Source organism: Sipha flava, unplaced genomic scaffold (assembly GCF_003268045.1).
Source record: "Sipha flava isolate LNK unplaced genomic scaffold, YSA_version1 73_pilon_pilon, whole genome shotgun sequence".
NCBI classification, from domain to species: domain Eukaryota; kingdom Metazoa; phylum Arthropoda; class Insecta; order Hemiptera; family Aphididae; genus Sipha; species Sipha flava.
Window position 1 is genome coordinate 4276578 of NW_020273613.1, and position 16345 is coordinate 4292922.

The 16345-nt window shown below is 27.8% G+C and overlaps 1 protein-coding gene across 1 annotated transcript in view; it reads left to right on the forward strand.

Annotated features, from left to right (window-relative positions):
- Nucleotides 1-215: 215 nt before the first annotated feature.
- The window catches only part of LOC112692424, a 57043-nt gene continuing 40913 nt past the window's right edge, over nt 216-16345 (forward strand). Inside the window, exon 1 of the mRNA XM_025567101.1 lies at nt 216-637. Coding sequence (XP_025422886.1) covers nt 421-637 — 217 coding nt within the window. The 5' untranslated portion in view covers nt 216-420. The remainder of the gene's footprint in view (nt 638-16345) is intronic.

Genomic DNA, 16345 nt, shown 5'->3' on the forward strand with positions numbered 1-16345 from the left:
AAAAAAAAAAAGAAACCCATTAACTCACTCAATGTCGGCGGGACAAAAAACGCGCCCTCGAAATGGCGTGTCATCGATCAAACGTCCTCAGAACGGTGATACACCATGGTTATAGTATTATTGTTTAATTCGGCGTCACAAACAGTTTTACGTGACGGCTACCCGTTCGCCGTCGTCCCTTTGTCGATTTTCATCGGCTGTGGGCCTAAGCATTCCGTTCACTGCGATAGCCCGATCACGACCGTATCGTACGGTTTCAGTGGAATTCGTCCCGACCTACCCGGTTAGGGTACCCGTTCCTGAGGCATTCACGCGAGCTCTTCCAGAAAATCGTTTTTTCAACGATATTAGAAAAAAAAAAAAACAATAAAAAACTGGTTCGACAGCAATTCTTCGGTCCGTGGCATCGGGTTCTCTGCGATGGAAGCGTTCAGAAAGTTCGTGGAAAAGGTCATGAGCCGCACCGACGACCAGCAGTTGGATTGCGCGCTCATGGCGTCCGTCCAGAGGCAGCTGACCGAAGTGGCAGACGCCGTAGCCAGGGTGCGTCCGTTGGCCGGGCTGCCGGAGCCAGAGAAGCGAGAGTGTGCCAAGACCTCGGTCATCAAGAGGTACCCAGCCAGGAGCATTGTCTACGGTCAGTGGACATCCGTTTGTTTTCCCGTTACTCGCATAAATAATAGAATAATATATGTATATACGAGATTGGTATGATTTTGATTTATCGATTAAAAAAAAAAAGAAGCTATATACTTATGATAACAACTGATGTACGGCAGAGACAGAATTTAAGAAACTTAGTATAAAAAAAAGCCTTCCTATTATTTGTTATCAATTACCATTGAAATTGGTATTTTTTTTTATTTTTTTATTTTTGTTTTATAACCTTAATATATACCCCTTGCAAGGAAGAGAAAATTCCTGAGATTTCAAAAAGAGAATCAAAAAAGACCATGACCCCATTTAAAGGTTAATATAGGCGTGCCCCATTCTATTATCTACGGTTACTCACATACCGTGGTGACGGAAATCATCGCAATCGGTGGATCATTAATCGTTCGGGATCTACCTACCACCGATCGAATCCGACAAATACTGTACTTCCTTACTCTCCCATCTCTTCGAGCACACTGTTTTTGTCATTAAAGACTAACAAATACAGCACAGCCGACGGTTAAGGTATTTTGCAATACGTGTGCCAGTGTTCCCGTGATCGTTTAGCAATGAGATACTTCGTTTATATATTTCGGTACAAGTGACAACCAACTGCTGACGAAAATTGTATTCACCATGTCGATACAACAAGCTGAACACAAAAATTGAACGGCTAGGTCATCTGCTTTTAACATCTATTGTATTATGTCACAATATCCAACTGTTCGTAAAATATATTGACCAAATGACATTTTTGTTGAGAATTGTATTATTATAGTGTAGAAAAAGTAGGCAAACTTATAATAATCAATATGAAAATTAAATGTATCTTCTAATATTATCAAAAAATAAAAGGTATAAAAGGTGATGGGCGATAAAATATTGAGACCAAAGACTATGGCCATCAAACGATTGAGAACACTTAAAATTAATAAAGAACTTACCGCTGACTAAAAAAAAAAAAAAAACTCAAAAAACGATACGATTAAGAACGAATGTATGTGCAACGTTGCCATAGTTTGCCATATCATTTATTTGGCTTTTGAAAATTCAGCATCATACAATAAATAATCTTGAAAAAATAATATGCAATGTATCATATGAATAAAAATTAAAAATATGTAGGATGTACAAAAATATCTTATACCTGTATAGTGTAACTTATAAAATAATGAAATATATTGACGAATAGTTTGTGCGATGCCTGCAAAGCCTAACCGTCATTCTTTCGTATTTTCGGTATTTAATTAACTATTAACATTCAGCTTATCTGATAAAAGTCCGATAAATATCAACAGATTATTGTGTTCATATTATCGATCGACTACATTAGGTAACGTTGAAAAAAAAACACTTGAGTTTTGTTCACGATCATGTTACCAAAAGTAATGTTCTCAATCGTATTTTATCGAGGACCGTAATGTGTTTGTCGCTTGGCAAACTATATTTTTCATTAGTGTCGCTTGTACCAACAATTTCAAATCTAATCAAATATTCTATCGCTAAACGGTCGGAGGAACACTTGTATAATCAAATACCAAACTTTACCTGAGGTACTTCTTGGCCTACCTTAGCTACATTTGCCTTTTGCTAGTTTAAATATGTCACGATATAACTATATATATATATATTTTTTTCTTTTTGTCTGTCGATTTTAGGTTTTACATAAAGCAATAAACGTTAAGTATTGTTATAACTAGGGAACGGATTTATATGTAAATACATATTTTTATTAAAACGAGATATTTAAAATTTGATAAGAAATGTTCATGATTTAAATCATTCCTATTAATATGATGCTACTTATTTTACATATTTTTACATATTTTGGTATAATTACATATTTTTACATATTTCACTAATTTGTAAATATTTTTAAACATATTTTATTGTTTCATCATTCATACGTCTTCTTCGTACAAAAATACAAGAAATTATTTCAAATTTATATCCAGAACTTCTATCGCTATTAGAAAAGCTCAAAATATTATGCAAAATGAAACATTGAAAACTAATTTAATTTTCATCTCAGTGAATTTTAGTTTTATTGCATATACATTTACAAAATTAGAAACAAAAATATGTCCTTGAATGAAAGTATGCAAATTGTCGAATCAAGGATTGCAAAATGAAAACTCGTAAACGGACCAATAGGAGAAGTAGTAAAAAAGAAAATTCCTATTTTTACTGAAAAAAATTTCAGGCCATATTTATTTTAAATCAATCAATGACATAATGAGTGGCAGACACCCTTCTAAAAATTTGGAATTATCGCCTTCTAATATTATGCCTTTCAAATATGCTTTAATCAACCGACGTAGGTTGATGTGGAACGATCATTTAACCGTTTTAAAAATATTTTCAGATCTAATAGGCGACATTTAATATTTGATAATTTAAAATATATTGTAATAATTCAATGCAACAAATCATTTTGATAATTTGATAATTATAATTTTTTTTTTTTAATTAAATTTTTTTCCTACATATTTGGATGGTTTTAGTACATATTTTATAAATTATACTTACATACATATGTACATATTTATGTATTTTTATTACATATAAATCCGTTCCCTAGTTATAACCAACGATTTAATTCTACCGTGTAGAAATTTAAGACAAACATTTTCCTGGACAATATTCTTACATAGAACTGTTTTAATATGTTTCTGCTAATTTATCAGTCAGATATCGCTGAATTTTTAGTGAATACAAATTATAGAAATAATCGTTCTAGTGAAAATCATTTTACTTGGATTCTAAGACAGATATACAGTATGCAATTGTAAAAAAGAAATATCTAATTATAAGTTGCTTTTAAAATATGAATTTTTCCATCAAAAATCTTTTTATTTTTATTTTTAAACACTGAGTGCCAATATAAATCAGCTACTAATGTTGACCCTGGTTCAGCCTTCAATTTAAAAGTTACCAAAACTTGTATAACCAATGATTATTATACAACGTTTGTAAAAAACCCTATGTATCACGAGCATAGAAGTAAAAATATTTTTTTGTTGAACGCGAACTAATCTTTACTTTATTCGGGGTTGACACGTAATTTTTTTTTTTTTACTACAAAACGTTTCCTTTTATTATACATATATGTTGAACAATAAACATTGGGTGTCTTGTGCATCTTTATTTTTCAATAGGATAAGAAAAAAAAATAATACGAAATTAATCTCGTCTATGAATTAGCTGTCGTTTGACGTATGTAAATTAAGAAGAATACACAAATGCGTAATCAAACGATATGTATAATTATGTGGTATTTATGGGAGTTTATCGATTTCGTTGAATATCTGTATATATTGATTGTGCCGAAGATTTCTATATGTATATAATAATATAACATGTATATTATGTAACGGAGCGTATGTATAATAAAACGGCACTTCTCAAGGCCACAAACGAACAACGATACAACGAGGTAAAACGGCACGAAGGCGATCAAATACAATAGAAGAATAGTACCGTTTTACATCGTCGACGGGAGATAGGAACTGACGAATGAGGATGGAGCATCGATGTTCAATTAGGTATAAATACCGAACACCTTTCCGATCATCGGCACTCCACATTGTTCTATCCACAACTATCAACATCTCAGAAATCAAGATAAGAAGAATAGAAGAACCCAACGGCAATTATGACGACGACGAATTACAACAACCACGAATCCGCCTCCAGCGGCATTTATACGCGGGGCTCCGCAATTCGTGGGTCTGTTCATCGAAACTAAAAAAGGCCCTCTCAGGGCCAACACTCGTAAAACGAGTTTCCGGTGCGCTTATTCAAGCGGTCGCCGGTAAAGTGATCATGGTCGGTATTGTTCGCTTGCTTAAGCCTGCTTTCCATTGTGCATTCAGATCTCCCAGTCGCGCCTGCGTAGACCCGATACCGCCCGCCGCGGTTGCTTGCTCAAGCCAGCCCATAGGAATATCCCCTTATTAATTTGTATAATGTTTATTAATATTCAATAATTAATGTAATAGCGTATGACGTGTATTCATTTAAGATTCGGGTGTCGGTAGCCCCCCACCGTATACCGTTTCAATTATAATATTAAAACATTTTCGGATTTTGTAAATACATAATATTGTTTCCAGCAGATTTTTTACTAAACACTGACACAGTAAATAATATTTTATTCTACTCTACAAATTATAATTTTAAATTGCTATGCTCTAGTGACAAAATATTTGTAGATGGTATATTTTATAATTGCCCAAAATATTTCTATCAACTGTTTACGGTTCATGTTTTTAAAAATTGACATTATGTTCCATTATCCTATTTCTTATTGATAGACTAAAGCACAAATGCATATGCTACCGCATTTAGATTTTAAAACATGATCAGCTCAAAATTTATATTTCAATTCAACTACAATTGTTGCTGATTAATAGAGAGTATTAATCAATGATTATTATATACAGGCCCGGATTAACACTATCGTAGGGCCTAGACCCCTAGTTCTTGCAGGGCCGTTGTCCAGTATTCAAATGATTTAGAAACCTTTTCTTTGCGAGAGGAAGTATTGAATCTCATGCAGTGTTAAGCTTTTAAAAACAATAATATATACAACATTAAAATCAAATCTAAAATTTTATATGATAACTATTATACATTTTTATACGATAAGAATTTTAACAAATGTTAAAAAAAAATTAATTTTAATCCAAAACATATATAATATAAATTTTCAAAAACCATAAAAAAAGTTTTTATACCAATTTGCATACTACAAAAAAATCGTATCCACACATTTTCATATGCTCAAAAAAGTTCGTGGGCCCTAGGCACAGTGCCTATAGCGCCTATACGTTAATTAATACGGTCCTGATTATATATATATACGTAATTATTATTTATTTATTCCATAAAATGTATATGTTTTTTTTTTTATTTCGTGCCATTATACCGTCGTGCTAGATATGGTATATATATATATAGTACTAGCTGACCCGACAAACGCCGTTTTGTCATATATATCAGAAGTATTCAAACTTTTTCATCCCAATGCTCCTTTTGAGTCTTCACAAAATGTTGACAGCTCCCAAATTATAAATAAAAAAAAAAAATCAATGTTTATATGATTGTAATTTGATATTTTATACATATATATATATATATAGAATGTAAGTGTAATGTGTAATATAGTGATGTTACATGTACTCGTATATATATTTTCGGTGGAATCGATGTATAAAAATATTTGGCGCAATCGATAGGTTAGGTTCCTTATAAGTAAAAAGACTTATTTGGCGGAGTTGATATACGCCCGTATTTATGTCTTCATTAAAAATATTGAACGAAATCATTTAAACTCTGAAAAATTGCATCATTTTAAGTAGGTATATTATAAATATACTTAAATATAAATATATATACATATTAATAATTACATCGACATATACATATATGTGTCGATTTAATTGTGTTAAAACGAAACGAAAATTACTCCGTACTTGATTCGAAGTAAGCCAAATGCTGAACAAAAACTGACCTCCACTTAAATGATCACACTACCAATCGTAATCGCCGTTTGAACGTTACTGTGACTGATCTATTGAAAAACACAACAGTGTGTGTATTTTTCCGACGGCCTAAAAGACCACGGAAATGACCGAGCGCACGGATTTATCATGTTTTGTGCTCGAGAAAATGCATATGACCCCAGAAGAGTTTTTTTTTTTCTAAACCCCAGCTTAATATTATATATTGCGGGGAGTATAAGAATAAAATATTAAACGGGTTACCTTAATATTGCACGCGTACACGCACAAGTATAAATTAATTACCGATGCGTGTCCGCGATAAGTATGAAACATGATATCATGAAAACCGTGTAACGAAAATTAGTATATATTTAAAATACGTTTTTATTGACGAGTATTGTTCTAATTTTTTTTTTTATTTATTTATTTTTTTTTTTTTGTTACTTTCCTTTAATTATTTTTAATCAAACTTAAACACTACTTGCCATATGAACACTTCCAACAAGGAAGTTCCATGTTTACATTTTTTTGTTATTTTCAAATTGGATAATTCATTTGTTTATTCCAATATAATACCTTTTGTATCAACGAGGTTGTGGGAACAACGGCTAATTGGGGGAAGGTCAATAGGTTGACAACCAATAGTTATTATACAATAATACATTTTTATTATTTTTATGTTATTAATTTTTTCCCAAAGCACATGGAACTATGGAAAATAATAATCATATTTACTTTTTACTTACAACATTTAAAATTTATTTAAATTTTAAATATTTATATTTTTATATTTTAAATTGTATACGATAGATTTGTTCAAAATTGTTCATAAATATATTAAATACGTTTTTTCAGACATTTATAGTTCATAAGTATTATTGATTATTTTATTTTTTTAAACTATAATTAATTTGCCGTATAGATATCTGCCTGATATATTATTCAGACCACTGTTTTCCGGCCTTATAAACTATTTAAACTATTGGCTATACCTATATAATTGTCGGCCCATTGAAGTGATCCTCAGAAAAGTGAATACTGTAATAATGCTATGTAAAAAAAAAATAAATATGTATCTTAATGATTTTTCAAATATTAGATTTTGGGCGTTTCACGAAATACCGTGATTTGTTTTTATAAGAATTTTATGCAATAATCGTACAGTTTATAAACAGTCACGTGAGCTCATTTTAATGATTGTAATTGATTTAAAATTTCGAATTTCGCTTTTAAGTGAATAATTAGAATAACTATTTTATCGTTATAGACCTCAGTGAGAGGTCACCGGTCTATATAACCTATTTTTAAAACAAAATAGCAATTGATTTATGATCACAAAACGTATAAAAAATAAAAAAAAATGTTCACTAAAATAAAACCACTGCTGTAAATACCACGAAAAGCTCAGACTAATCATTAACCATATTTTTCTTACATAAACCATTAATCTACTTTTAGTAATGCAAATTACAATTAATTTCATTAATTTTTATGAGTCTAAGTACAATACTTTATTAATCATTTCTTATTTTTTTGATTTTTGATTATAAATGTGGTATAAATTCCTTTATACACTTATTATTTTTCTTAAATCTTTGCGTTTACTCATTTTAATTAAATGATAATAAATTGTCATAGCAACATTTTCTTTTGTAGCATCTTAAACATCACAAATACAATGCACTTGTATACATTTAACTTATAATTGAAACATCGTTCTCATTGCATAATCAGTAACAGTGATATATTATTTTATCCTATTCATTAAGATATGAATAAGTAAAAAATATGTAAATATTTATTTGCACTTGAGCCATTTTAATTATACGGTCAAAAAATACAATTAAGAAGTTTTCAATGTACGAGGAACGGTATGTACAAACTATAATAATAATACAAATACAAATGCATATAAAACGAAATCAACTTGTAGACCATAAATAAACTCTTAATCATAAAAATACATGCATATAAAACGAAATCAACTTGTAGACCATAAATAAACTCTTACTCATAAAAATACAATCAAATATAATTGTTCAATTAATGATAGTAATGTCGTAGTGTCTAAATTCCTATTTTTTTTTAATATAAATGTCTTGGTTTGTTTAGTGTTTATCGCACAAATATAATATACTCTTTTATAAGACGGAGATCATATATCATCATATTAGCACGAATATTTTCGGAGCTATCGGATTGGCTCCCTAACTCAGGTAATCGTCATTTTTATGTATTCAATTGGCTCACAATATTTATGCATTGAATTGGCTCCCACATTTATTTTATAAATCCGTTGGTTATCAAAATTGCTCGAAAAAAAAAAAAATCAACTATACATAAAAATATAAATTTGAAAAATACGTGACTGTAATATTTTTAGCGACACAGTGCCGATTAGTTTTAAAATTATTTAATCATTAAGCCTCTTAACGCATTAAATGGTCACAACCAGAGACATATTAATACAATATACATATACTAAATAATATTAAAACAGTGCAGGTCAGTGAATATTTTTTTATGTATTCATTTTTATTTTTATTTTTACTAACAATTTTGATTGACTATTTGTATTTTAAATTATAATAATGTATGGTTGAAGTTATTTTAATTAAATTCGCGTACTTTTTGAACTTTTATATTATGAGAACCACTTGTTAAAAATGATATTGGAAGCCACTTCAGTTCGAGATATCTAGCATAATTTTGGCAACCAATTCAATGATCACCAACATTTTTACTCATATTAATATCTAAAAGTCGTCCAACAAAATATTCCATGTTTCAGAACGGGCAGAATTTAAAAACACTTTTCACGTAAAATTATAAGATGTTTCTTGCATTGTTTCAGTTGGAAAACGAGAGTTATACCTAAGTATTATAAAATATATCTATATAAGCATACAAACATAGGAATTTCCATGTGAAACTAAGAAAATATTTTAACGAGTACGCATTCGCTAAAATCGGTATTATTTCAACTGGTGATTTGTATTATTAGTGACGTGTATGTAGTGATCGATCTCATAGCAAAATCATAACTTGTATCTTTTCGTAATCTACATAACGTTGCACGAATCGGATTTCTACCATCCATTGTTAAGAACATTAGTTGTTTTGACAGATTACGATATTATACGCTCATTTCTCATATTATTGTATTGATTGAATATACGACCGGGTGTTGTGAGGTGATTTATTATTTCATATTTGTTCTATAATTCGTCAAACCGTTTAGCGCTTAGAGTCAGAGTGGATCATGATCAGTGTTCAGACTTATCTATATGAATCATCTGGATAGTTATTTATTCATCTTTTATCTTATCGGGATAAATAGTCCAGAGGTATCTAAATATTTATCTTAAATGAGTATATTACTAATCTAGATAAATTCTTCTTGATACACCAATAGATTACCAAAATTGTGCAAAAAATATATTACATTTTTATTTAAATTCTCAATCAAAGTTAACAACTTATGTATAAGTTACAATATTATTTTTTCCATTGCTTGCTGATATATACGTATTAAGTTTAATGTTTAAAAATAAAAATAGAAAATGTACTATTCTGGTAATTGGCGCTTGCAGTTATCGACATATTAATTATCAAATAGATTTGTCTGAAGAGTTATGAATATTCATACATTTTATATCGAATGGTAAATATTTAAATTATACTTGAAATATTTATAATTATAATTATGATGAAATGTATAAATAATCATTGTAATTACTACAACACTAACAATATTAATATTTAATTTCAAAAATATATTATTTATTTTTACTTGTTCTTTATTTATTGTTTTATTAACAAATAATAATTTAGAAATTTAAATAAACTTATTTAACTTATAATTTATAATTGAGCTTTATAAATTTGCTATAATGCTGTAATAAAAAATATATATTAAATAATAATAAAAAATTACAAGTATGCTAAGTTTGTGATAGTATGAAAATCGTATATTTTTTTTATCTTTATCTAAATAAATATTAATTAAGTAATCTTATATCTACATATAGTTAAAAAATTACTTATCTAATCTAAAAATTACTCATAACCAGGGCTCAGAAGTTTTAGAAAATGCATATTTTTCTTGGTTCATTCTAGAACATCCAAAGTAAGACACAAATATGTTTCACAATACTCGGATATTAAATAAAAAATTTGATGTTGCTGTTTTTTACATATTTACAGGTTTTATCGCTAATTTGCTAATTTTGAGATTATAATGCTATTTTTGGATATATTTTCACATAAAACAGGAAATAATCATATTTTTTTGATAATAATGATTTAATTAGTTATAGTTTTAAAAATATTTGAATTATTGAAAATAAATATATTTCATCCAATAGTGTTTTATGTTTTCATAGATAATTAGATGTATTAATAGTCAGTGACTAAATAAAATAATTTAATTAAAAGTACTTTTTTACAGATATATTTGAGTAATTTAACATTTTTGTAAAGTTTATAATTCAATCATACGTCTTACCATAGTCCATACGTCTATGAGGTCAAACATTTTTAAAACAACATTTCATTTTTTTTCTAATAAATTTATAATTTTTTCAATTTAAATGCATATTTTTTAATTTTTCGTGCTATTTATAGCGCATATTTTAGAGTTTTGAAGTGTATATTTAAGAGCTAAAAATTAACATTTTTAGTGCTACAATTTCTGCTCTTAACGAATCAGAAAATTTAATCTTTTATAGATGCGATTTTACTCCAGTATTCCATATCGTTGGATCATTATAATCATTTTTAACTCTGAGAAAGCGAAATGACATTATTTATCTTTGGTACCAGGGCCGTATTTACGCTTAGGCCCGTAAGGCCTGGGCCTAGGACGGTAAATTTTGTAAGAAATAAAAAAAAAAAATCATATAAATATTTTATGAATTTATGTAACTGCGTAAATTAATATTATATAATATTTAATAGTCATATAAATAATATTTAATATTAAAGTATAGATATCTATGTGTAAAATATACGGGCGCATGACACTGAAAATGTCAATAACATGAAATAAATTTTTTTCGTAATGTGAGCTATAAAGATATGATACCTTCCTAGGTACATAATATAAGTTGTTCTTAAAAGTAATATATATAGAAATTGGCTATATATATATATATATCAGACTAGTGCATATAAAATCAATTGAATGAAATAACAATGAATCAAAACAATAGGCCATGATATTATTTAATATAAATACCAAAATTACCTTACCTCGCCAAGGAGGTATTTTACTATTTTATATTACGAGTAGTCGAATAAAATTACTTGTTATATGTAAAAATAATATTTTAGGTTTCGAATAATTTACAATCATCGTATTATATTAAAATGTTAATCATTTATACTAAATCAATTTACACGTAACATATCCAGAAATTATTAAAATAAACACATTAGACAACATTTAATATTTTCTTATATTATAATATTACATTTCCTTGGTGGCCAAAAAGTTAAAAATAATGTATTCATCCAACTCAAAGTAATCTTCAGTATTTTCGAAAAATAATTTTTTATTGTACCTACTAGTGATCTACATGGTCCGTTTTATTAAGGACCAGACCGGACTTCAAATTTTACAGGGGACCGAAGTCGGACCAGACCACACTTAAACCTTAATCAAAAACCAAAATTGGACCGAATCAACGGCTTCATATTATTTTTAGACCGGACCGAACCAGTAATTAAATAACATTTAATAAAGTAAACCGTGAACAGGACTGTCAGTCTGATCTTAAAACATTTTGGACCGTTTATGGACCAGTCCGTAAGGTTCAGTCTATATTAGCCTAGGCCGTAGGTTAGTATCAATACGCCCAGTAACATATGATGCGTTTAGTATTACACTGGATCGGACTATCTGACTTTATAAATAAATATGTACCTAAATTTGTAGGTTTTTTTTTTAATTTTATTTTTTTACATAAAAATATCTGTATTTAAATTTTAATAACCATGATTGAGACCGGACAGATTTTCCTTTTTTTTTAAACTGGACCGGACTTAAAATAATGCATTTGATCTGAGGACTGGGCCGAACTATTCCTAAAAATGTTTGAACCGGACCAAACTGACGATTCAATAGTTTTTGCATGTTAGGACCGTTCTAGACTGGACTGATTAAGACTATAGTACTATATATATAGCACCTGCATATAGTGACAGTACTACGTTCTCTTAAATTTAAAATTAATTGCTGTTGTAGTTATGAACGTACTCTGATATTTTGGTAAGCGTGTGATATTTGAATTGTATATTTATTATGTAGATTAACATGTTCAGTATATTCAGGTAATCTTAACATAAGTCGATTACATAACAAGTAAAACGGCGCTTTGTGTATGCAATTTAGGGGCATGTTGTAAAAGGCATCGACATTCATAATAGTAGGGTAACATTATTGTTTTTATATAGTTGTTTATCGTACGTGCAGTAAATGTATAGTAATTTTTTAATTAAAATGTATTTTGATTTGTAAAAACGATTTTTCGGTATGATTCGATACACATTATTGAATATTATTATGTGTAATTTACGATTATTTAATGTACACTTTCGAAGAACTCGTAGGTGATTCGTTCTGTTATCAAATACACAAAATGTTTACTCCGGATCGGTTTCAAGCTTTTGTAACTCATTTGCACTTATTACGTAACCTGAAATAATATATTGAAAAATTATAGGCTAAGATGAGTTTAAAGTACGGGTGCTGTAACAATGTCAGTAAAAATATACAGATATTTTTACAACATGGGTCATCTTACATCTTAACAAGTGCATTAATGATAAAACTAATTACTTTAAATTTATTTTTGTAGAAAAAAAAACTGAATAATATAACTGCCGAAAATCATTTAAAGATCGAAAAAAATCAATTGCAAATAAATAAGAGGCAGGAATTAAATATATCCAAGAAACTGAAAAAAAAGCATAGTTTAAAATCGAACTAACTTGGATCGTGAATAAAAAATATAGTTGATATATTTTCATGTTGGTTTTCAATTATCGTTATATTATAGTGAAAACTACCAATTATATCTAGTCCCAGAATAGAAAAAAAAAATTGTAATCGATAAAAAAAATGAAATATTCGAACGAGAAATAATGCCCGGTTGATGATTAAATGTTGGTATTAGGTGATTCATCATAGTTTATTAATTCGTAGTTATCAAAAATACAGTTTTTAGATCCTTTAAAGTGTGTCGGTCAAGAAAGTAGGATTTTTAAACTATGACTAAAATGCACAAAGTTTACCAATCAATTGATACCACGACTGTACTTCGATATAATAAAATTACCATTCGTTATAGATATGTCATGTTAACATTTAGTAATCAAATGAGTTTTTTGGTAGATAACAACTTATTAAAATTTATTATGTTCAGAATGAGAATAACTTTTATCCAGAAAAAAAAAAAATAAATATAAAATTAAAATAAACTTTTGTTCATAAAAATTCAATTAATTATAATTTTTCAATATCAATGATAGCGATTTTGTCATATCGAAATAATTTATTATTATTTTTACTATTATCTTTTTTTTGTTACATTAATGTCTTCCTTTGTTAAGTATTTTTTGTAAAAATATTATATATTCTTTTACAAGTTAGAAATCATTTCAAAATATTAGCACGAATATTTTTACTCATATTAACATATATAAGTCGTCCTTCAAAAAATTCCACGTATCATCTCGAGCAGAATTAAAAACACTTTTTGCATAAAATTATAAATTTTATCCTATAGAGTACCTAATAATGAGATAAAGTATAACTTTTAGGTATAGTGATAACATTTTTAGTAATAAAGTTTGTGAAATATGGAGACATACAAATCCATGTTGTTAAGTGCAGTTATAAATAAACGTTTTCTTAATATTTTATTGATATAATTTTATTTAAAAAAATTAGAGTTTTAAATTTTGAAAAGTTATGCAAGCCAAATCAAAGTAGAACGTGAACCACCTGTAGTATCTTATCCTTGCCGTTTGGCATAAAATGCAAAAATAAATTGTCTCTAAAACAATATTTTATCGTATCACCATTTGAAAACACGTTTAAAATATAATATTTTTCTCGAGTTAGATTTTCATTTTTTTCGATAATAAGAGTACATTATGCTTGTAATACAGTTTAAAATCACAGACGTATATATATATATTTATAAATATGTGTGTGTGTGTGTGTGTGTGTGTGTGTGTGTGTGTGTGTGTGTGTGTGTGTGTATTATAAATTAGCACGTTTTCCGTTTAAATGTATATTGCACAAAATGATATTGTATCTTAAGATATAAATTATCAGATATAAACTACTGATAGTTTAATTACTTATATTTTATTTTATAATCATAACAAATTATAAAATAATTTTAAAAATAAATTAATGGTTTACATCAATTATGATGTAGAATATGTGATGAATAACATATTAAACTAATATTACTCATTCAAATTAAATAATTTACAATTTGACGAGTTTATTTAACTCTCGAATTGCAAACCAGTAATTTGTAGGTATAATATGTGTGTCATAGCCACTTAGAAAAATTGGCTACTTCGTGATGTGAACACGGCTTTTTCACACTACGTAAGATACTATAATATTTCACGAAATAATTATTTTTCATAAAATTGTCATTCAAACTCGTGAAAAATGATCATATTAAGAAAAAAATTATACGATGTCATATTTGATAGGTCATATTGGTATGACCTTTTCATTAAAAAAAGTTATTTTGTGAAGTATTTTCGTACTTCACGAATTGTAAAAAAGCGGGTAACAATTTATAGAATAGTCAACGTTGTATAAAACGATCAATTTCAATAAATTGCTAAAGCGTATAAACATCAATAGCGATAACTATATGAAACATAAGTATTTTAAATTAACCATTCTATTCATGGGTTAGAAAAAAGTTAATTAAAAACACGTCATCTTAACTGACTTTCTTGATATCATTAATCGGTACAAATCTTAAAAAGACACACCATAGCTCTGTTTTTTCTAGTGAGATAATCTTGTGTATGCATTTATGATACATTATGTATGCTTATGCATAAATTTACGAACGAAAAATTAAAATTGTTATTAATATACTTAAATAGTAGTCGTGTGCTTCAAGTAAGCACTTACTTTGCACTTATGAAATTGAATTTTTATAAATTTTTATTATTTTGATATAAAGTTAATTTCATGTTTGTAATTATTTTTATGATTCGTAGCATAAATAATATAATAAAAATTCTATAAAAAAAATTAATTAATATGTAATTATGCATTTCTTCGATCAAACGCTAACTGTTTATGTAATAAAAATAAATGATTTTTACAATTATAAATATTCATAAATACCTATTGTTTCAATTTAGGATTAAACTGGGAACCTTCTGGGTATCAGGCAGATATGATAATCACTACACCAAGAAAACGTTGAAAAGAAAATAATATTCATGTAAATTTGAATAACCGATAACAAAATTTCATTAAATTTATTTATTTATTTATTTATACGAATCAATAAATAATATTTATAATTATTAATGTACTTAATAATAATAAAAATACTTTTTATATTCCTCCAATAAGTAGGTATAGTTTGCGTTTGAAATAGATAATTTAAAATATAAGGTTTATATTCAGTATTGAGTCTTATTTAATTTATCTAGATAGAAATATCAATTTAATCTAATACATCTTAGAAGAAATTATTCGTTACCTACCTTTTATTATTTATAATTAGGGCTCGGAAATTGTTGAAGTTGCATGTTTTAATTGCACCCTTGGATTAAATGCTAAGTAAGCTGGAAATTCGTTCCAAGACACTACGAAAATCATATCAAAAGTTTATAGTGCATATTTTAGCATATTTAGTAATTTTTAGATTTCGTAGCATATTTCTTAATTTTACAATTTCTTAGAAAATATTTTATGATTTTTGAAGATTCAGTATGAAAATTCGAAAAATAAAAAAATTAATATATTCATATTGAGAGAACTTTCTTGATATTCTTGTATTGTATTTTTCAAATTTCCATTTGACATTAAAAATAATGTTTTTCCCTTATTGGTTAATATAATCTATCTATACAATATATAAAATTGTAAGGGCTTTTCTTCGACCGCGCTAACAGAGAAAACTACT